At 50.1% G+C, this 21,142-nt stretch overlaps 7 protein-coding genes and 1 non-coding gene across 8 annotated transcripts; 4 read left to right on the top strand and 4 right to left on the bottom strand.

Moving 5' to 3' along the window:
• Nucleotides 1–28: 28 nt before the first annotated feature.
• Nucleotides 29–2,339, top strand: F5B22DRAFT_615128 (amino acid transporter arg-13). The gene is made up of 3 exons (XM_047975518.1): nucleotides 29–742; nucleotides 798–1,974; nucleotides 2,045–2,339. The coding sequence occupies exons 1-2, from the start codon at nucleotides 638–640 to the stop codon at nucleotides 1,689–1,691; spliced, it is 999 nt and encodes a 332-aa protein (XP_047828805.1). The 5' UTR covers nucleotides 29–637; the 3' UTR covers nucleotides 1,692–1,974; nucleotides 2,045–2,339.
• Nucleotides 1,790–2,972, bottom strand: F5B22DRAFT_305696 (TspO/MBR family-domain-containing protein). The gene is made up of 2 exons (XM_047970579.1): nucleotides 2,431–2,972; nucleotides 1,790–2,360 (listed from the first exon to the last, which is right to left on the bottom strand). Exons 1-2 carry the CDS (start codon nucleotides 2,543–2,545, stop codon nucleotides 1,888–1,890), a joined length of 588 nt encoding a protein of 195 aa, XP_047828804.1. The 5' UTR covers nucleotides 2,546–2,972; the 3' UTR covers nucleotides 1,790–1,887.
• Nucleotides 2,973–4,726: 1,754 nt separating this feature from the next.
• F5B22DRAFT_305560 (uncharacterized protein) lies at nucleotides 4,727–8,078 on the top strand. The gene is made up of 3 exons (XM_047970576.1): nucleotides 4,727–5,009; nucleotides 5,144–7,122; nucleotides 7,175–8,078. The coding sequence occupies exons 1-3, from the start codon at nucleotides 4,889–4,891 to the stop codon at nucleotides 7,694–7,696; spliced, it is 2,622 nt and encodes an 873-aa protein (XP_047828803.1). The 5' UTR covers nucleotides 4,727–4,888; the 3' UTR covers nucleotides 7,697–8,078.
• Nucleotides 8,079–8,293: 215 nt separating this feature from the next.
• On the top strand, nucleotides 8,294–8,933 carry F5B22DRAFT_637771 (endoribonuclease L-PSP; the record flags this gene model as incomplete). The annotated part of the gene is made up of 3 exons (XM_047977485.1): nucleotides 8,294–8,340; nucleotides 8,463–8,546; nucleotides 8,645–8,933. The coding sequence occupies 3 exons, from the start codon at nucleotides 8,294–8,296 to the stop codon at nucleotides 8,931–8,933; spliced, it is 420 nt and encodes a 139-aa protein (XP_047828802.1).
• An 816-nt stretch (nucleotides 8,934–9,749) lies between these two features.
• On the bottom strand, nucleotides 9,750–11,671 carry F5B22DRAFT_305580 (uncharacterized protein). The gene is made up of 3 exons (XM_047970577.1): nucleotides 11,043–11,671; nucleotides 10,845–10,881; nucleotides 9,750–10,747 (listed from the first exon to the last, which is right to left on the bottom strand). The coding sequence occupies exons 1-3, from the start codon at nucleotides 11,149–11,151 to the stop codon at nucleotides 9,907–9,909; spliced, it is 987 nt and encodes a 328-aa protein (XP_047828801.1). The 5' UTR covers nucleotides 11,152–11,671; the 3' UTR covers nucleotides 9,750–9,906.
• A 1,800-nt stretch (nucleotides 11,672–13,471) lies between these two features.
• F5B22DRAFT_t139 lies at nucleotides 13,472–13,571 on the top strand. The gene has a single exon. It is a non-coding gene; the product is annotated as a tRNA-Ser (tRNA).
• Nucleotides 13,572–14,310: 739 nt separating this feature from the next.
• Nucleotides 14,311–16,398, bottom strand: F5B22DRAFT_615119 (uncharacterized protein). Its single transcript, XM_047975517.1, has 2 exons — nucleotides 15,737–16,398; nucleotides 14,311–15,574 (listed from the first exon to the last, which is right to left on the bottom strand). Exons 1-2 carry the CDS (start codon nucleotides 15,793–15,795, stop codon nucleotides 14,551–14,553), a joined length of 1,083 nt encoding a protein of 360 aa, XP_047828800.1. The 5' UTR covers nucleotides 15,796–16,398; the 3' UTR covers nucleotides 14,311–14,550.
• F5B22DRAFT_615117 (component of IIS longevity pathway SMK-1-domain-containing protein) lies at nucleotides 16,399–20,338 on the bottom strand. Its single transcript, XM_047975516.1, has 6 exons — nucleotides 19,571–20,338; nucleotides 19,376–19,490; nucleotides 19,228–19,312; nucleotides 19,115–19,164; nucleotides 17,746–19,056; nucleotides 16,399–17,694 (listed from the first exon to the last, which is right to left on the bottom strand). The coding sequence occupies exons 1-6, from the start codon at nucleotides 19,688–19,690 to the stop codon at nucleotides 16,814–16,816; spliced, it is 2,562 nt and encodes an 853-aa protein (XP_047828799.1). The 5' UTR covers nucleotides 19,691–20,338; the 3' UTR covers nucleotides 16,399–16,813.
• Between the last annotated feature and the right edge of the window lie 804 nt (nucleotides 20,339–21,142).

The following is a 21,142-nucleotide window of genomic DNA, read 5'->3' as shown; positions in this document are numbered from 1 at the left end:
GCCCCACTTCGTCAGCGCCCTTGCGAAGCCATTCTCCACTGAAGCCCATCTTAGCGGGCGCACCCTAGCAACATCGCTCCGCTTTCGAAGAAATTTCCTGTCGCAGTCACATCCTCCATTCCGCATTCCGCACATGCACTCCAATTCACCGAGCATAAACCGGGACGTTTCGAGATTATCGTGTCCGGCGCGTCTCGGGCGCTGCTAACTAGCAGCTCACCACCCAGTTCACAATCCAATCTAATCCGTTCCGCTCGACGCAGCGCCTGCTCCTGTTTCTCATGTCCCGCGCGGCCCTATCGCTGCGTCATGCGCATCCACTTAGTCGATGATTGGCGGTGACTGGCTGCCAACGCCGCTAGATCGCGTGTCCAGGCCCTCCCGAACTCTCTTTCCTCCACCAAAATTCAAAACCAACAACATTATCGGCCCACCTATCACAAAACTCCCGTCAACCCGATTCTCCAACTGGAATAATATGTTATAGCAACTCACGCCCGAACCTGTCGCCATCGCCTGCCGTTGCGCAAGATTATCCCTCATCCAAGCCCGGCAGGCCTACTGGCGACACCGTTTGCAACTCTTCTTTCACAACCATTTCAAGTGCGTTCCAATTTGGGCACCATAGGTAGCTATCATGGCGACAAAAGAGGCAGCCTCTCCCGTTGTACTTCCCTCGCCATCGACGGCCCAAGCGAAGTCCGCTGTGATGGAGACCATAGAAGACCTGGCGTATGGATCTGTAAGTCACGTTCTGTCAGTCTCTACCCGTCGAGCCATTCACTCATAGTTTGCAGACTGCAGGTATCGTGGGCAAGTATATAGAATACCCATTCGACACGGTCAAGGTTAGGCTGCAATCCCAACCTGACCATCTTCCTCCTCGCTACACTGGTCCCCTCGACTGTTTCCGACAATCCATCAAAGCCGACGGTGTCCTTGGGCTATATCGTGGAATCAGCGCGCCCCTCTTCGGTGCCGCTGCCGAGACTAGCAGCCTCTTCTTTTTTGAGCGCATAGGGCGCGAAGCCGTATATGCTTCTGGATATTGTTCGCGCGACCTAATTCTTCCCCTACCAGCATTGTGGTTCACAGGCGCCTTCGCAGGTGCTTTCACGTCTGTCGTGCTTACGCCGATTGAGCTCGTCAAGTGCAAGGTCCAGGTGCCAGCTAGTGCAGATGGTGTAACACCCAAGGTGCCTAGCGTTACTTCGGTCATCCGTGATGTCTACAAGCACGAAGGAATCAGAGGCTTCTGGCGTGGCCAAATGGGCACCTTTCTGCGAGAGTCAGGTGGCTCCGCGGCTTGGTTTGGCGCGAAGGAAACAACTACCAAGATGTTCTACCTCATGAACAACCGATCAGCTACTTCTCAATTAGAGAGGGATGCACTCGCTACAGAGGCGCTGCCTCTGTGGCAACAAGCCGTAGCGGGTGCATCCGCTGGCATGTCCTACAACTTTTTGTTCTTTCCTGCGGACACTATCAAGAGCCGCATGCAAACCGCGCCGGTCGGTGGAAGCAGACAGAATCGGTCCTTCATGCAGGAGGTCAGGTCTTTATGGAACCACACTGGTCTCCGTGGGTTCTACCGGGGATGCGGCATCACGGTGCTACGCTCAGCCCCTAGCTCCGCCTTCATATTTATGGTTTTTGACGGTCTGAAGCGGTATCTGCCGCTATCAGGGTAATATTCTTCAGAATAGATCTAGATAGATGGTATCGCGACATTTAGTGAGCGTGCACGGCGTTGGGGCGCATTTCGTCGATTGTTTTGAGATGGATCAATACATGGCATCGCTATTGGTTGGGTATGAGTATACATATCTATATGCGAGGCTCTAGGGCCTATCCAAACCACCGTCAATTATCATTAACCGCCATCTTTTACTGGTCTTTGCCGAGCGCCTTCCTTGTAGCAAGCGTCGACTCCGAGATGTCCCAGCGATTTAAGTACCCCACTCCAGCATTCAGGTATGTAGCGAAACCGAGCCAAGCCAAGTAAGGAACCATGCACCAACCAGCTACCTCATCGACGTTAAAGTACAAGTACGTTAGATACCCGTTTATGCCGACGAGGGACACTATGTTCGCGAAAGCCAGCGCGGGACGACGCAGCCCAAAGAACAACGGCATCCAGACCAAGTTAAGACCGAGTTGTGCCGAGTACAATGTTTGTAGACTATCGGCGGAAATCCCCAGCGGAGATGAGAACAGTGGCGAGGAGGCGCGCATTACCGCACGATGGGCGGCGTAGCCCATTAGTCCGTAGAGCGTTGTCCAGGCTGGGCCGAAGACGTAGGGCGGTGGCCGCAGGGGCGGCTGCTTCATCGCATTGTAGGTTTCTTTAGTCTGCTGCGCTGCGGTGTTGTTAGTTGTGTGTGGTGTGACTGACGAGAACTTGTATTAGGTCTTCATAGGTAAACTTACGCCTTGAGCTGTAGCCTACGGCCGTGCCCAGCGCGATGGGGAGGAGGATGGAGGCTGACGGGCTGGCAAACACATCGTAGGGTATCGTGGTTATCTTGGGTATGTAGGTCGTCATTGTGCCGTGTCGAATGTCAATTGGGGCTTTGAGATGTTGCTAATTGGGAAGTTTCTCGAATGAATTCCATGAGTGTCACTTGCTGTGAAGCGGTAAGAAGATGAGCTGATCTGTGGTGGAGCTAGATCTGGGCAGTGATGACGTAGAGGGTCGATCGTATTTGGAATGCCAGTGGGGGGGTTGCACGTCTTTGTCCAAACATCGATCTTAGCTAAACAGCTGAGTTGAAACGGTACAGTTCCTTCTGTTCTGCTTCGAACAACTAATTTTCGGGGATTAAGAGACAGCAGCAGCAGCAGAAGAAGAAGAAGAAGGGAAAGGGGGGGAAACCCGGAGAGGGTTTTTCGTGTATATCAAAGGTGGCAAGCTACCTAGGTAGCATCTGTCATCTGTCTGTACAATACACCTCTTCCATGCTTCTTATTGTTTACGAAAGGGTGTTCTGTGTGTGCATTGCTGCGTTGTACCCTTTCTTATCAAAGAGGATATGGCGGTGTGTCCGTAGTACGCTCTTACTCGCTACAAGGGAAGATATCCGTGTTTACGTTGCTCTGTAAAACGAGGGTTAAAGTTAAGAGATAGTTGAAGCTATATGTAATAATCTGTACACAGATTCCCTCCACTCCATATCCTCCGAAAGCCGTCAATATGTCTCATATAAGCGAAGGCTGAATAGCCTCGCGTTCAATACGAATTGTATTCCTCGTTGGTATTGGGCGTGTAACTAGGATCCATAGATGCAGGAGCACAAACTGTTCAGCGCGTGTAACAATTCGCCAAACGCGGTATCATTCGTTGGAAGGTGCGAGAAAGAGAGGCTGTGCTGAAATTACCGAGTCCGGCATATATAAAGTATCATGCTGGGGCAATTTCGATGATTGTCTTGGTCTGCTTGCTATGTAGGGAATTGAGGGCAATCAAGGTCAAGTAAACAAGATACCTACCTAGTTGCTCCTTTCCTCTGATCGAGATGCCTACAGGGGCTAAGCCTTTGACCGTACTAGCCCAACCCAGGGCACGCGGTACCTGCATTCAACCGCGCTGTCAGTAACCATGTACCTACTTACCACCTACCTACCTAGGTACACTCAATCGGTAACGTCTTTACCCATGACAAGGAAATTTATGAGAGACACAGGCTCGACAGGCAATACAGGTAGATAACAACGCCATGTCATTATAAAATAGTCAATCAATCAATCAAATACTAGGTAGGTATGTATACCAGCTGGTAGGTAGGTCACGATCCCGACATGATACATAGTCCATACACTAGGTACCTCGGTAGCACATAATGTCGCGGTCTAGAGCTCCAGCCTCCACATGTATCCAACAAATCCCACATTTGACCTGTTCCGATTGGCTGCTTCCAGCCTGTACTGTACATACCTACTAGTACTTACTAGTACTAACCTACCTAGGTAGGTACCTAGGTACTTGGTTGTGGACACTCTTTCACTGTGGCTGGGCTCGCTCACGATGGGTGGATGGGTGGATGGAAGGATGGATGGCATGGGCTACACCTTGCGCAACTGCTGACCTCCAGCCTTTGTCTTCCTTTCCCATCAAAACAAGCTGCTTCAGCACACCTCGTCGTCGTCACAGTAGATCTTCTCGGCATATCTGCTCTGACGCTCGCAGGCGTGATACACATCATTCAACTTGTCTTGTCTACATTGCCGACCCGCCTAGTTCGTCTATCCTTTTTCTCACCCTTCCCCTTGGCCCTTCGGTTCGCTCTCCCCCATCACCATCATCTAGATCAGCCTCAAATCTCTCATTGTCATTGTCAGCCTCATAATCATCCTGAACCTCATCAGCCCTGCACCTTTTGGAATATCCTTCTTCTACTTGTGGCTCGTTGCTCCTCTCCTCCTCCTCCTCCTCCTCCTCCTCCTCCATATGTGCTTCGCTTCCCACTACGGCTTCTACAAACCATTGACAAACTTGGCACCTTCTTCTCTTTATTGCCACGGCTTGTTGTTTGCTTGTTGCAGGGCCTTTGCTCTAGCCACTAGTCGCCAAAATCTACTTACTTTCTGCTTGTTCCAAGCGCGTCCATCCACTGGTCGCTTTAACTCCATCATTATTTGCCATCGTACCCTCACCATACTTGTTGTCATGCTCCCTCACATGCTTTTCAGAATGATTCCTCTAACGCCAAGCGCTTCGCCAAACAACAGGCATCTGACACCCGCGTACCCAATCGAAGTGATCTGACGACCGCCACGACCCTTCGCCTGCGCGCAATCAATCTGATCATTTAAATACAGCCCATCTCTCGATGTATTATATAATTTGAACCTGTCCATCCACCGCTCCTCCAGCATACGAACACCCGAGATGGATTCATATTCCTATCGCGATGGCTCAGCAAGGTCACCCAACGATCGCACTTGGAGTGCACGAGAAGATAGAGCAAAAGATGAATCTCGCGACAGTTTTTATCGAGGACGTTCACCCGGTACGCTCCATAAAATTTTCTGACTTCCTGCTATTGATTTGGAAGCCTAGCGCTTGAATCATTGTATCAATTGTTACCTAATCGGCGATTTGTAGCCAATCACTTGAGTCTTGCGTAGAAACTGACCTTGGCAGGCTACGACCGCTCTCGCCGCCGCTCTCGTTCTCCTCAAGCTGTCGATAGATACGAGCCTCGGGGCCGCGGGAGAGATGAGCATCCGAGCGCCCGCGATCGCGACGACCGCCGCCGTATCAACTCGCCTCCTGCTAATATAGACCGTTATGTTCCTGGCTCGAACAGCAACCCCGCTCCTCCTCTAACCTCTAACCCATTAATGGATCCTGTTAAACTTCCTTTTCAGGTTGGGTTCTCATATTTCGGCGAGTGGTGGCGGACCAATGAAAAGATCAAGGAAGAAAAGGAGCGTGCACGTACCGGACGGAGACGGGAACCTGAACGTCCCCGTGGACGTGAGACTCAGGAGGATCGCGACAAAGAGAAGGCAAAAATTCAAGCTGCCTATGATGTGTACAGGGAAGATCTCCAGGCTAAAATGGCGCGGAGTTTCGTTTCAGAACATAAGAAGGAACAATGGTTTCGAGAGAAATATGTCCCTGAAGCTCGTGATCCTCTGCGCGCTCAAGTCAATGAATTCCGGCGTGGCGCATACAATCAATGGGAACAAGATCTAGAGTCAGGCACGTTTGATGAGTTTTCTCTCGAAGGCCTTCCAAAGAGCGAGAGTAATGGTGCTGGAGGCATCGTGGAGAAAGAAGAAGGTGAAGCAACCGCGGCGAATGAAGTTCTTGGCGTTGGGGACTTGGTGCCTGTTACAGCGAACGATTTACGTGATGAGAGTCTCTATCAGCCAACACTCCTGATCAAAACCATAGCGCCTCACGTTAGTCGCCAGAATCTAGAGGCCTTTTGTAAAGAGCATCTTGGCGAGGGCGAAGGTGGTTTCAAGTGGCTATCGCTTAGTGATCCGAACCCCAGCAAAAGATACCACCGTATGGGATGGGTTATGCTGCATCCTGCTCCCGACACAGTTGCCCCTCTTGATCGTCCAGACCCCAAGGATGAGGAAGGAGACATAGATGCCAAGTCACCTGCGCCCGTCTCCACTGCTGAGAAGGCTCTTGAGGCAGTCAATGGCAAGACGGTCAAGGATGAAGTCAGGGGAGACTTTGTTTGTCATGTCGGCGTCCACAATCCCCCTAACAATCCTCGTAAAAAGGCACTCTGGGATCTTTTTTCTGCACCTGAACGAATCGAAAAAGACCTGAGCCTTGCTAAAAGACTGGTCGACAAGTTTGAAAATGATTTTGGTTCCGACGTCAATGCTAATCTGAGGATTGAGGAGCGAGTAGACTCTCTCAGGAATGCTGGTCGTCTTCAAGTAGCCGCTCCTGCTACTCCAGCAAAGAAGGTGAAGAAAGATCGTAATCTAGATTTTGATGCCGAAATGGATGAAGGGGAAGAGGGCGAGATGGGTGAGTCCGACGAGGAAGGCATTGTCGACGATGAGGTTGACGACGAAGACCTCCTTACCAAGAAGAAGCAACTGGACCTGACAATTGAGTATCTGCGCCGGGTCTTTAACTTTTGCTTCTTTTGCGTTTTTGAAAGCGATTCTATTCATGAGCTTACTCGAAAATGTCCGGGTGGACACCTTCGTCGCCCAAGAAGCACTCTCTCCTCCGCAGCCAAGAACGTGGCTCGGGCTAGCGCAAATGGCGACCCTTTCCCATCTAAGAAACGCAACGAAGCCAAGGACGAAGAAGAGGGTGAGGCACCTGAGCCCGACCGCAAATTCCGCAACGCCTCCTCGAAAACTGAACAGCAGTTGGAGCGAGCGTACAAATGGGTGAAAACCTTTGAAGACAAGATCCAGCAGATCTTGGAACCAGAATTGGTTGACGTTCGAAAACTTGGGGGCAAGGCGACAGAGGATGCATTGAGTGACGAGCTGACAAAGTTCGTTAAACAAGAAGACGAGCACAAATTTCGATGCAAGGTTCCTGATTGTTCCAAGCTCTTCAAAGAAGAGCATTTCTGGAAGAAGCACGTTGAAAAGCGACATGGAGAATGGCTTGAGAATATGAGACAAGAGGTAAGCGGTTCTCGTGAATAACTTCATAAAGATGCGCTAACGGTCATTCTAGTTTGATCTTATCAATGCATATGTTCTAGATCCTGCACATATTGCACCATCAAAGACTGATGCAAACAGCAATGGGCATTTCCCACCGGCTAGCGGGCAGAGTCAGCAGGGCACCCCTAGAGGGTTTAATCTACAAAATTTTACTATGAACAACATGATGGCAGCATTCCCGGGATTCCCCAACATGACAGGGATGCCTCTCTTTGCTGGCAACGCTATGCAAGCGCCAGGTTGGAACGCAGGTGATGAACGTGGTGGCGGGCCAATTCGTCGCAACGGACCTGGTGGACCGGGCCGTTTTCACAACCGAACTGGACCATACGACAGACGCCAACAGCAGGGACGTTGGGGTCAAGATGGTGCTGGTGCTGGCCGCGGTAGAGGGGGTCCTGGTCGATGGGGTGACGGTGCCTCTGGCGGCGCCGCCGTTGGGCCCCGTGAAGCTGTTCAGGGACGCAGCCTCAAGAGTTATGAGGACTTAGACCAAGCCCCGGGGGCAGGTGGTGGAGAGCTAAACTACTAGTTTCGAGTTTGGCTGTTGCTTTTCTTCGTTTCATTTTGGTTGGATCTTCGTCGCTGTTCGAGCAACGAGCATGACAGGATCGAGGCCATCGCTAGCATTTTATGGACGGCATATCAGATCTAGCAAATCTCGCCGGGAGACTTGTGTCTGTAGAACGGGCGTTAGTAGTCCGCATTCGACTGCCTATCGCTTAACTGTACAAATTTAGCTTGAAGATCATTGATGGGGGCACAATCAACTGGAAGTATATATCATAATTACGAGCTCCTATATTTCTCTATTTATCACGCTCTTCCTAATCAAGAAGCCTAGTAGTGAATCAAGATATCTCTTCACCCTCCTTTTAGTCGCAATCAATTGCCAAGCATCTAGACAGCATCAGAAGTTCGTGACTCACCGCCCCAACTACGTATTCTTGTATTTCAGACACAAACTAGCTCCGAATTACGGAGACAAGTACTGTCCTCATTACTCAACGCTATCTCTCAGTCCCAACAGCTCATATAAATACCAACGACAGTACTTTTTATATTTCCTAGAGGTCCTCCTTCTCCCCGCGTTGAAACGTTTCCACGTTTTATTGCTTAGTTTGTCAAAATGTCTGAGCCATCCGCTCAGTCGCCTAAAGCTCGCACGCTCATCAGGTTAGTTCTCTTCTGGAGTCATTTATTTATTTGCCCTTTAGGCAAGGCAAGTTTCGGCTCTCAATGGCATCGACTCCCTTCCCTGTCTAGCAATTACTAACTCCAGCGTATGTAATAAATAGCTCCGGCTCAGCCTTCGAGGAGCAGATCGGATACTCACGCGCCGTCGTCACGGGCGATTTTATATTTGTCTCTGGATGTACCGGGTACGTGTACCTCAAGCAGCTAAATGAAAATTACAACTACCCCGTCTTGGATTGACTCGGGAAACTGAGAGTTTTGAGTTGATGGTTGTCGTGCATAGGTATGATTATAAGACCGGCGCTATATCCCCCGACATCGTCGAGCAGGCAGAGCAGTGTCTGGTAAACGTGGCGTCGGCGCTCGCTGAGGCGGATTCGAGTATAGAGGACGTCGTCCGCGTCACGTACACGGTTCCCGAGCGCGAGGCGTTTCCGAAAATTTGGCCTGTCACGAGGAAGTGGTTTGGCAATGCACGGCCTGCGGCTACGATGATCTCGGCTGGGCTCATGAAGGAGGAGATGAAGCTTGAGATCGAGGTCACTGCTGTCAAGGGTTCGGCGAGGAAGTGAGAGGAGAGAAGGTTTGAGACGGGACAGGAGAGAGGGGGAAAGATTCGGTATTGCGGATGCGGGTTTGTCATGGACATTGACAATGCATGACATCGCCGCAATAGTAATATTGCAGTCCCTTCTCGACATATAGTTCATCCCAACATCTACATTCACGTCTGCAGACGATGTGTCCTCGGAATCTCGCGTGCGTATTCTCATTGGAGAGTTAGTTGGTCACTGAGATAAGCTTCGAAAGTCGGCGATTGGCTAGTCGGCTCGTCTGCCGCGCTTATTTTGGCTTATTCAATGTCTTGCATGGCTTGGTAACTTGGATACATTTGCTACTGCTGCGCAGTAAGCGGACGGCAGACCAGCTGAGCCGTTATCCGAATACGCGCAAGTGATTTTATGAGCACTGCCGCATTCGAAGTTGAGAATCTAGCTCGTAGTATATAAATAAATATACATGTGCATACACATGTATCCAATACGCGTGCCTTAACCAAAATATGTGCATTGCATTGCATACGGCAGCAAGTCCCTCCGTCGGATCCGGCGCAGATGGCGACGCCAGCCCCGATATTTCCAGAACAGTGGAGCCCGACTCCGAGTCCGTTTCTAATAGATTGACTCCCTTGATACGTTTGCTTAGTTTCGGGTGGTTTTGCTTGAGTTAGTCTATGGTTTCGTGGGTCGCCGAAGACTTAGACGCATTTCCCCCTTTTGGAGGCCCTTCATAGGTTTAGGTAGAGCCTTGCGCTTTTCCCGTCTCTCTCACCAATGAGTTGAAAGCACCGCTGCGAATCTGTAGGAGATCTTTGGGAACCCCTGATCTCGCTGACTTGTGTGATCCTTGACTCGAAACAAGAGGCAGCATAAGGCAATGGGTAGCTAGTCCCAATTTCAACCTTCTTGATAGCGCGACTATGATTTCATTGGGTGAAGTAGGCAAATTCAATTAATATTCGTTATTCAAGAGTCGTTTATCTTCTCAAATCAGTGCGGCGGTACTTAATGCGCCAGCAAACATAGCAGCAATAGAGACGAAGCTTGAGACGGAAAGCAGCGAAATACCCGTGATTCCGTGACCTGACGTACAGCCTCCTCCCATTCTCGAGCCTATAGTGAGTAAGATGCCTCCAAAAATGAGCCTCATGGTTCCAACATGAGCCTCTGGGAACGGTATTTGGGGGATACGGCTCGTTAGAGAAACTCCCAGAGCCCCTATCACCATACCAGTAACAACAGCCATAGAGTTGTAAGCCTTGGGCTTGCCATCGCCACGTCCTCGAATCAACCAAGATGCGTAATCCCCAAGTTCTTCAAACGAAGCGGATGTCCCCAGAAGTGTCCTCCTAATCAGAGCAGAAAAGAGCTGCGCACCAGCTATCGCCAAGCCACCAAGTATGGGATTAACCAGGCCTCGTGTTTTCACCAGCCCTAGGGACGATATCGCCGTCACAGCGCCTGCGAAAATCGCCTCGACACCCACGAAAGCCACGGCCTGGCTTACTCCAAGGGCTCCATGGATGGTCAAATTCTCAGGTTTCGGGGGCGGAACTCGATCTTTGGGTCTGAGTGCGGAACGAAGGAATCCGGACCAAATGATGCCACCAAGCACTGAGCCGCCTAGGACATAAAGACCGGAGCGCACGCCTGCGCCAACCTGCGCAAATACGGTCCCGGGACACGAGCCAGTCAGAGTCATGCCGACGCCGAGAAGGTACCCTCCTATAATATTGCCGTCGAGAGGGCCGAAGAGACCCAAGGACGAGTAGCTACGAGGACTGACGTGGATGTAGCCCAGTTTCTGGCATAGTGTGACCACGAATCTATTGTTTAGAGTGGTTAATAGAATGGTTCATAGATACAAGGTTTGACGATGTACCAAGAAAAGGTATTTGTCACATGAAGTTGGTCATAACTTACGTGCTCGCCGCCGACGCCGTCAAGAATGTCTGCACCACTGGGAAGGTACTAAGTCAGCCATTTTTTTTTTTTAAATGAGCTGTCCAAGATTCGGAGAGGGAGGCGTTCAAGAGCGTATCTCGAGCCGCAAGGGAAACCCTAATGCCACCCGCGAAGTTCCTATAATAGGAGGAGGAATAATATCGAGGAGTAGCTCACTATGCCAGTTCTCAAGTTTCATCTGGGAGAGGATAACGGTCGGTTCGTACATGCCACTCGCGGCCAGCGCAGCGCCAAAGGAGGCACCTGAGAGCAGAGAGTCGAACATCGGAACAAAGTTTGTTTTCGAGGATATTTCTTTTCCCTATCGCTTCAATTTTGGTTTGCTGGCTTCTGTCGGTCGTTATTTTTGCCGGAGAGAAGAGTCGGATCACGATCTATCCCTCTTCACTTCCTCGCCTTTGTCCCGTCACACTACTCGCCACTTATACCCTAAATCGGCAACACTTGTCTCCTTTTTGCCCCTATGCCTTGTTCGGATGATCGTAAGAGAAGTCGGGGACTAAAAGCACCCCGTTCGCTGACGAACGAGTGGGTAAGGACTTATTAAGTCTATCAGGGTTCACCCACGGGAGAAGTCAACCCGGAGCCGCGGGACCATGTCAGTCAAAGAGCAGGAGGATTTACGGAGACGGGTCTTATGCCTCCTGCTTCCTCATGGCGGGATCCACATCGCGAAATGCCGAACGATGATTGAGGGTAATTAAGCAAGTTTAGATCCTTCAGGCCAAGCGTCGCTCCCTTGGGTTTACGAGATCCTGGACTAGGCTAATAGTTCGAAGGAACTACAGCGTTGACAGAAATCCTAGGACGCGGGACTAATTAATACTCGAGTCAGATGGGATTTGTTCTCTGTAGCTGCCGGCTTTCTTTGCTGGGATGCTTGCTAGTGTGTGTGCTAAATAAAAGGAGGGTCGCCGACTTCATCCCCGTCCCTCCGTCTCCTCCCCGAGGACGCTGTTTTTTTTTTTTTTTTTTTTTTCAATTCCCAATCACATACATGTAGATAAGTAAGTAGTAGGCCGGTGTCTTGTCGACGTAGCCACTCTTGGCTTCGGGGAAGGGAATACTCGAGAGCTTAATGACAGATGTATACGTCAGCAGACGAGGCTAAAGCTATAGACGGGATTCGAGGGGGAATCCTCTCTGAACGCCGTGTCCTTTCATCATACTCCCTTACTCATTACCTAATCTAAAAGGAACGTGATTAAGACCACGATCAAACAAAAATGATGCGACTGGCACGCATCAATTCTGGTTGAGCCATTAGCATTGTCTCATAAGCCACTAAGCCAGCTGTAATATCCGGTGTCAATCGCGTCCAGCCACGTTTAGTCACGCATAAGAAGCTTGGCCATATCGCAAGTTCCAATATGCCTACACCACCAAACCGCGTGATGCTCTTGGAACTATATGTGCGTGTTATATAGTAAGAATCGTTCTAGAAGGGATCCCAGCTTCTCGCTCTTTCGGGGAGTGAAACACATTGTCTCTCAAGACCGGGGCGCCAAAGCCCTACCGGTTACCCGTATCCCACCCGTGGCGAACGCCGCCGCAAGCCAAACGGCGTCGTGGGGGCGTCGTGGAAGCTTGTAATCAATATTGGCACGCACAAATCCACCCGCATACAAGAACGGCGGAATTCACGTTTCTTGGTTCTGGTACAACGTTCGGTAGCATGATCTTCTTGCGTCAAGGTGTGTAAGGTAATACTACCTCTCTCCACCAAACAGAACACGTTCCATGATAATAATAATGTGGGATGCCTGGTCCGGGGATCAATATGCAGAAAAAGCAAGCCCCTAGAAGAAACAGAGCCCCTCCCCCTCCCCTCTCTCCCTTTGTACCATTCTGAGTAATCGGGATCCTAACTCCAAGTGCATTATCGCATTTCTGTTTGTTTCGTGATATTAAAGGATTTGTTAGGTTAGCTAGCGTATATTGTTCGGCGAGATCCCACGCGGACGACGGCGAAGATGCAAGGACGGCGACCAACACTAAGCCCGGGCAGTGGGGGGGTCGCGCTCGGCGATCGAACAAGCTCACAGCCTCACAGGTACTTCCCTACTTCGTAAGCGCATTTATTGGGTCACCGGCTGCGCAAGTCTGATCCCGCCCTACCGCCTCTGGGCTATGGGTGCACTTAGATTACGTACATACGTAGTAGGCCCTTCGTCTAATGTTGCCGGTCGTGAAGACAAGGGCTTCTGAAACGCTGCCATAACGTGCCAGGTTCCTGTGGTCGGCGATATCTGGCAGGCTGAGTAGGGTTTGTGTTGTTTGCTCGCTTGCCTCCGGGACAAATTTGTAGAGCAAACATTGTTGTAAACGTAGCAATAGGTTACGATCCTTGTTGGAGCGAAGAAGCGCCACCCTTGCTGAGCTTTCCCGAAAGGCTTCTTGACATCATGCAGCCGTGAATTTCAGGCATTCCTATCAAACCGCTAGATATAGGTAGTAAGTTTATCCATAGTAGGTATCTCGTCCTCGACTAGGTATTTGGGTCCAGTGTATTCACATAGCAGTCGTAACTTCTTAATGATTTTTCTGAACCCATGTTTTCAGATGGAAACAGAAATCCCAAATGAGGCATGTTGCCAGAGTGGTTAATGGGTGAGACTTGAATTCAACTATGAATTAAGCCATCTCATGACTTCGGTCGCGTAGGTTCAAATCCTGCACATGTCGCTCAACTTTTTCTTTTCAAAATGTTTTTTTTTTCTCCTCCTTCCCTTCTTTCACTCCTCTTTATGCTTAATCATCTGTTTATCATCAATTGCTTTTTCTTATTCTATAACTAAGAGAATTGAATCGTGAATATAATATTTATCTCACTCCCTTTTGGTTAGAATTACTATATTCCACAGTGCTCCACAAATGAAGCTGGCCAGTAAATCCACTACTGTTGCCCCTCACAGCCCCAGTCATACTCAACAGTTTTGACGGTAGTTGATCAATCGAATATAAGAAAGAAGACTCAACCGACAAGACTGTGGCCCCTTCTGAAGGTGCTTCATATCCATAGTTACACCACACTTCTTAAATATTTACTATGATTATCTCAGGACCTACCCTAAGTACTTGAAGCGCGCTTTATTATATAACTGATCCATGTGTGGAAACGCCCGCATGAGGCAGATTGGAATTTCAACCGAATATTAATACTCTACCACCTATATATATATATATATATATATATATATATCATAAGCTGTTTAAGTAAAAGAGGATACGGAAGTAGAGAGAACCTTCATACCCTCTAAACCGAAAATCCGACGTTTATCTTCAGTTCTATCGGTTTATCAAGTGGGCTACCTGATTGTGCTGGTACGCTCGTTCGAAGATTTGGAGAAGTTGTGGTGGAGAGGAGACCATACCTTTCAACGTAGAATTCGACATCGGGATTGTCTATGTATGAGTCGTGCTTGTGTAGATCTTTGTATTTATATCGTATTGTCTAGGTAGATATCTAGGTTTGCAGTATATCCTCTCAAGGCGACGCTGAATTGGGGAAGCCGCCAAACAAATGTATCATACCATATCCCCAAAGTAAGAGAGTTTAGCCCTCCTACCCATTCTAAAGAGAGAATGAATGTATCGCAGAACCGGAAAGAAATCTGCTGCCTCCTCCTATACCATCCTAAGCAGTGAGGGTATTTCTCCTGATCTACAACTTTGCACCCCCCTTCTCATCGGGAACAATCTCAATGATCAATTTCCCAAACTGTCGCCCCTCGCGAATATCCTCATACAAGCCCTCGATCTCGGACATGTTATCCAAGCCCTTCACAACCCGGCTCACGATAGGGCGAATCTGATGCTTCTTCACAAAGGCCACCATTTCCGCGAACTCCTTGCGCGATCCCATCGTAGACCCGCGGAGCTCGATGTTGCGCATGACGGCGGACATGAGCCAATCCATCTTTGGCCCGACCGTCATCCCATACGTCGAGACAATACCACCCGGCTTCAGCAGCCGTGTCACGCGCGCCATGATATCGCCCCCCGCACCATCGATAACGGCATCCAGATACGGCCTGTCGCTCGGCAGCAGCGCAGTGAGCTTCTTGTTCCAGTCGCCATCGCGATACGACACCCCGCCTTTCGCCCCCATCTCCATCGCGCGCTCGAGCTTCGCGGGCGACCCAGAAGTAACGTACACATTACACCCCACGGCGACGGCGAACTGCAGCGCTGAGAGCGCGACGCCACCCCCGATACCTGTGATGAGGATATTCCGTCCCGGAAGAGCGTTGCCGCTCTTCGTCACGAAGGCGCGCCAGGCCGTGAGGCCGACCAGTGGTAAAGCCGCTGCCTCAGCGGTGCTGAGATACTCGGGCGCGAGCTCGACTTCGGCCTCAGGGATGACGACGTAGTCCTGCGCCGTGCCGCAGTCCGTCCCCGTGTGTGCGCCGATAGTGAAGAATGCGTCTTCGGGTCCTTCAGGCGCGGAATCCCAGCCGCGGGACGGCGTTAGTATCACACGTTTACCGATGATGGAAGATGAGGCATTCGGACCCGCGGCCTCGACGACGCCGCAGCCATCGGCGAGAAGCGGGTGCTCGAATGAGATGGCCGGGTACAAATGCTGGCGCTGGAAGTGATCTCTGTGATTAAGGGCCGCAGCGTGGAGGCGGACGAGCAGCTCGCCCGGCCCTGCGACGGGCTTGGGGTTGTTGTTGAGTTGGAGGCTTGAAAGAAGGTGAGTACAGTCATATACCACTAAGTTCATAAGCTCGATCCCGCTAAAGAAGACAGTCCACTCTTCCCCGCAACTAAGATACGAACTCATGCAACGGAGAGGAGGCGCAAAGTCTGGGGGAAACGTATACAAAATAGAGAACTACACTTACGGATAGTACACCTCGCCAGGCTTGCCATCAATTTTCTTCAGAGTGAGAGACCGAGACATTGTGATGGTGCTCGTGGTTGTTCCCAGTCTCACTTGTACACACAGACTCGATCAAGCTTGCCTCCAGATCACAATCCTAGCATTCAGTCCGATAAGTCAGTGCGTAAATCTTTGGGGTCGGCACCCAGCCAACTGCGAGAACAGAGAACAGAGAACGAAAATGATGATGCTGAATTGTTTGACACTGCAATAAGCGGTAGGAAACAAGAAACAGCTCTGGCGCCACAATGGTTCATCTATTGCCCGCCTGACTAATCTATGGCTCCCTGCAGTTCACCCCCGCGTGCTCTTCTGCACCTCGAACATAAATTACTCCGGGGCTTCGGAGTTCCTGTCAAACCCCCACCAAAAAAAAAGCCGACATGCGCTATCTTGGCTTGCCGACGACAGAAATCCCAGAAATCCCAGAAGCCGTGATCCGAAATCTCAATTTTTTGAACCCATGTTTGATTGCCATGTATACGTGTTGTCAAGATATTGTGTGTGACACCTTTGGTTGGCGTGATAGTTAACTTTTCCAATAAGAGAAGAGAGACAGGGGAGATAATAACGTAACTTTGCAGGGCGCGGAGCGATGCTCTCTAGTCAGTCACAGATACAAGCCAAAGGGAAATAGTCTTTTACATGTTTTCATTGTATGATCGGCTATCACATTGATGGGCTTCTCCTTAGGCCAACAAGTTCGAGTGTCGATGGTTTTCTAATAGTACAGGTGACACCAATTGCCTAATTCAATCTCTGCAGTTGAAGCGGCTTGCTGTACTCTAGACGGAGTCTTAGACGTCAGAAAGTCCGCTAGGAGTTTCGCAGGCGGCCAATCCTTTTTTTCCCTTTGTGGCTCAAGACCTATTGCCATGGTTCCTAGCGAACTCAGATTCTATCCTTTCAAAAGGCCATGGTAGAATGGTTCCTACCCCGTCCGAACGCCGACCCTCGTACCCCGTCATTATTTGGCTATTGACGAGCCCTATTCGTTATGGCATGCATGTAAACGTGCCCGATAAATTGCGCTGATACTTCAGTCATCACCCTCCAACATTCCCGATTTTGTCGCAGCTGATAAACTAATGGCAATCTTCTTGGGGCCCCCACCAGAATCTCGAACGCCAGTTGGCGTCCTTTTTCTTCGCAGCAGCGGATTTGGAGTACCAGTTGATGCATTCGACCCCGCTGATGTACTGTTCCGACGTTTATGCTGCACCATTTTACCGAGGTCATCTTCTTCGTCCTCTTCACGGCGCCGTTTCTCGGATACTCGTTCCGGTGGTGGCACAGCCACCATCGGATTATCATCGGCGTTCCGGGTCCGTTCTTCTAGCTTGTCCTCGTCGCCAGAGATTGCTCCCGCCTCGATATTCTCGTCCGGTTCTTCATCCGATGCGTAATCAACTAAGAGCTTGGAACTGTGTGATTCGCCATTCGTGGACAATATGTGCTCACTAGGCTTCACTTGTAGGTCCTCTTCGTCATCCGATGTATTCCAGTATTCCTCTTGGGCCTCATCCATTGTCAAGTGCTCCATGGGATTCCTGTGCGGGGGCGGCCGGTTGCGCCTAGGGTCACGAGAAGTACCCTCTTCACGCTCCATAAAGTAATCGTTGTCAGCCGTGAATCCAGAAGTCTGATCGTACCTAACGATCATTGTCCTGAAAAGCTCCATATATGAGAGACACTGCAGCTTTTCCCGGTAGTTTTCCACCATATGCTTTATAAGCTCTTTGATCATTTCCTTCTTAATATGCTCAAAGAGTTCCAAACATGCAGAACTTATTAAGTTATCACGGGGCATCGTCTGAATGAGTAGGTCAAGTACTGGCTCAAGAACTCTTTTCTCCGACAAGTGCTTGATGTAAAACTCATCTTGCGAGCCAACCAGTTGGCGAAGGAAACGGACAGCAACTAAACAAAATTAGCAAATCGCCACGGAAGATACGGGATGAACTGTCTGACCAAGTTTCAAAAACTTTTCTGAAGACTGCAATAGCTGGGTAATTCGCGGGACAATATTATTAGTCAAAACAAAAAATTTGCTACGATGCTGATGTTGCCTGATGAAGAAACATAAGATCTCGACTAGATAGCTGAAGGCAGACGCTTCAACATTGGTGAACTCCATAGTAGTGCGGTCTTGCAATGCGATCAAAGGCTGGAAAAGCTTGACGGCAGAATTCTCATAGAAGAGGTTCAGGAATTGGTCTTGTTGAGGATCTGGAGCAGGGGCTAATCTAGCTCGGGCGGCATACTCCCCATTGGCCTTCGCAAAAGCTTCAGCCTGTATAGGGGGTCCTTGGTCAAGAAGTATCTTGAGAGTATCCGAGATTTGTGATTTGACGCCCAAATCGGTCTCCACAAGTAAGAGATCGATGAGAGTGTCGGTTAAAGGAGCTTGTTTGTCGCTTATTTGACGATATATCAACTGGCGAATCATCTGAGGATCATGATCAATCATAGACACAAGGATATCTGTTCCACCAACGCGAACCGATACGTCACTGTGTGTGAGACCGAAATGAATGACGGTAAGTAGACCATGAGCGATGAAGTTATTGTAAAGTGTCTGTCGGGCCGGGGGTTGAAGGTTCTTGGCGATGGCGCAGCATTGTTGAATAAAAAGGACAGCCTCCTTTTTTCGGTTCGAGTCTTGATCGGGTTTGAAAATAGTGAATAGCTCGTGCAAGAAGGCTGAGTTAGCTTGTACATGCGTTACTATATCCACCTGATTGAAGAAAATCAGCGAATTGAGTACCGAGAAGGTATTATCATCCAATATGCGAGCAAGCACCACGTCCTTCAGATATTGCAACCGATAAGTCTGGTGAATCTTTTTGAGGATTTCACCATCCTCAATGCGCACAACCTCCCGAAATCGGCCTTCACCCTGTAACCATTGGCGGTGATTGGCCTTGTGGCTAGGAAAATCTGGATCGTATTCTAAGGCGCCCACAACACCAATCACACATGCATCCGATACAGCGTGTTCTATAATCGCCGTATCGTTGAGGAGAATGATAATTTTCATAATATTACAGAGACGGTGCAAGTCGGCAAGGCTTTCGAGATCCTCGGCATCGGATACAATAGGTATGAGTTTATGGATGTAATTTTCGGCAATGACATATTTGGTGAGAGCGTCTCGGCCATTAACCGAACTACTCATCATGCGCATCTGTGACTCGATGTCGGCGAGGTTGGCCATCGATACCTCTGGAAGATGGATCGGGTTGGTCATGTCCATGGCGAGATCATCTGACAGACTATCATCTGTGAGGAGATTAACTTCAGATTCAGCTGAAGAAAGGCTGCATGCGATAGCGTTTACCTTGGTTATTTGAGGGGTTGTACTGTTGCTGTATGCTATTAATGAACTTCCTATAATGCTAGTCAGCGATCTCATCTTCAACCGTAGTAGAGGCTAGTATGCTATCTACTCACCAAATTATAGCGCAGCCTTCAGCCTCCTGGAAGCTTAGTGCCATGTCGACACCGTTGGTAGGCTCAGTCCAGACAATAAGAGTTTCTACAGCAGCTTTAAATCAGTACACTGCCAGAGAGGGCGTGTGGTAAACAATTAATGGCGAACCTTGTTGCTTGTGAAACCCATCTTCCTTGCAGATGCGAGTTTTCAATAGGGTGCGGTCAGGGTGGTCTTCAGACTCAACGATCACTTGTGCATCTTGTGGATGGCCATCTTCGGACTGCGCAAATAATCAAAGTGATTAGTACGAGGACACGGAGCATACGACGGGACATACGAAAATGGTGCGAGAGGGCTTACAGAATTGAAGGTGGCTGTACAGAAGCCGGTGCCGCGATCGAACCAGTCGTTGTTACGAAGCTCATAGACCTTGACTCGCCTCCGATCCGTCGACGGATGAGGCACAGGCTGTGCCGCCATCGTCAACGGGTAGTCGGAGTCCACCTCCCCAAGACGATTGTATTGCAGAAGTTCGGGCGCAAGATCAAGGTGCTGCTGGAGGGAGAGCTCAGTATCGGAATGACTGAGGAGAGTGAGGGCCGCCACGTTTCGTCGAGGTCGGCGCGCTAGTCGGCCGGGCGCGCGCACACACGACAACAAACAGTGCGACCGCGGGGGGTTGTCGTGCCGAGTAGATAACGGGGTGGGAGGACGAGGCTAGAGGAGGGGCCTGCACAGCGATCAAGGCGATGATGCGACGGCGGAACGGGGCAGCGGGATCGGGAAATGATGGATCACGCAGGCCAGACAGAGCCGAGGGAGCGAGATGGAGGTGTGCGGTGCACGAGATCAACGCGGGCGGGTATCGGGAACCGCGGCGGGCAGGGCAGCGCCTCAATTGCAGGCCGAGGGTTAGTAAGGCATTCGATGCAGGAGAAACGTTACGGCAGTACACGGGAAGTAGCAGACGAAGGAACATGTGGCTCGTGGCTCGTGTGTCGCGGGAGGGCGGTGGAGGGCTGGAGGCGCGACAGATGGGAGATGGTGGTGGATGATGCGAGTGTGAGAGAGGGAACAGGGCGAAAAGCCCCGACAAGGTCGTTTGGGTTGCGATGAACTAGAACTACCTAGGTAGGCCTGGGCAGGCGGCAAGCCTCTAAACCGCCAGCCGGGCGCCGGGGCTCTAGTGGACTGGGGTCCGTGCTTGCTTGCTTATAGTATGATGTGCTGTGCTGTGCTGTGCTGTGCTGTTCTGTGCCGACGCTTCGATGCCAGGCTACCGAGTACCTAGGTACCTAAAGCAAGTCCCTACCTCATACTTTCCCTACTTATGTACTTACTTGGTACTCTAGCTACATACAGAGGGTAAGTACTGGGTACCTACATCGCTAGCTTATGTAGGGGTAGGGTAGGCGTGGCACCGTGGCAGTGACGGCGACTCAGCCAACAACCTGTGTCCGGGTGTAGCAGGGTCCATTATCTGGCACTTGTACTAGCTACCTCTATACGGAGTACCTACTTGCTCCAAGGTTCACTGGACGACCTAACCACGCTCAGAGCCACGCTGCTAGAGTTGAGCCAAGCAGGCTTGGTCTCGGTAGGGTCAGAAGGATCGTACCTACAATCTACATACATAGTACTTTTACACTTCCATAGTAAAGTATATCTATCTTGAAAGCACCCTTTCCCAGACTTTCCCTTCAAAGGGAGAGAATTGAGGAAGCCGAGGCGGTTAGATTTTGTGGGATAAGTGACGTAGGTACCATACCCCATTGGTACATGCATGTGTATACTCGACTATCACATTGAATGATGTACAACAGGCACAATCAAAATACGGCAAACGGATAGAAACGCGCAATTACTTATAATGCTCGACCATGAAGATGGTGAAGTAACAATCCCTGCCTACTTTCACTCATCGCAATAGCG

Source organism: Xylaria bambusicola (assembly GCF_022495145.1).
Source record: "Xylaria bambusicola strain CBS 139988 unplaced genomic scaffold F5B22scaffold_35, whole genome shotgun sequence".
NCBI classification, from domain to species: Eukaryota; Fungi; Ascomycota; class Sordariomycetes; order Xylariales; family Xylariaceae; genus Xylaria; species Xylaria bambusicola.
Note: the sequence above shows the minus strand (reverse complement) of the source record. Positions and strands in the feature narration are given on the sequence as shown.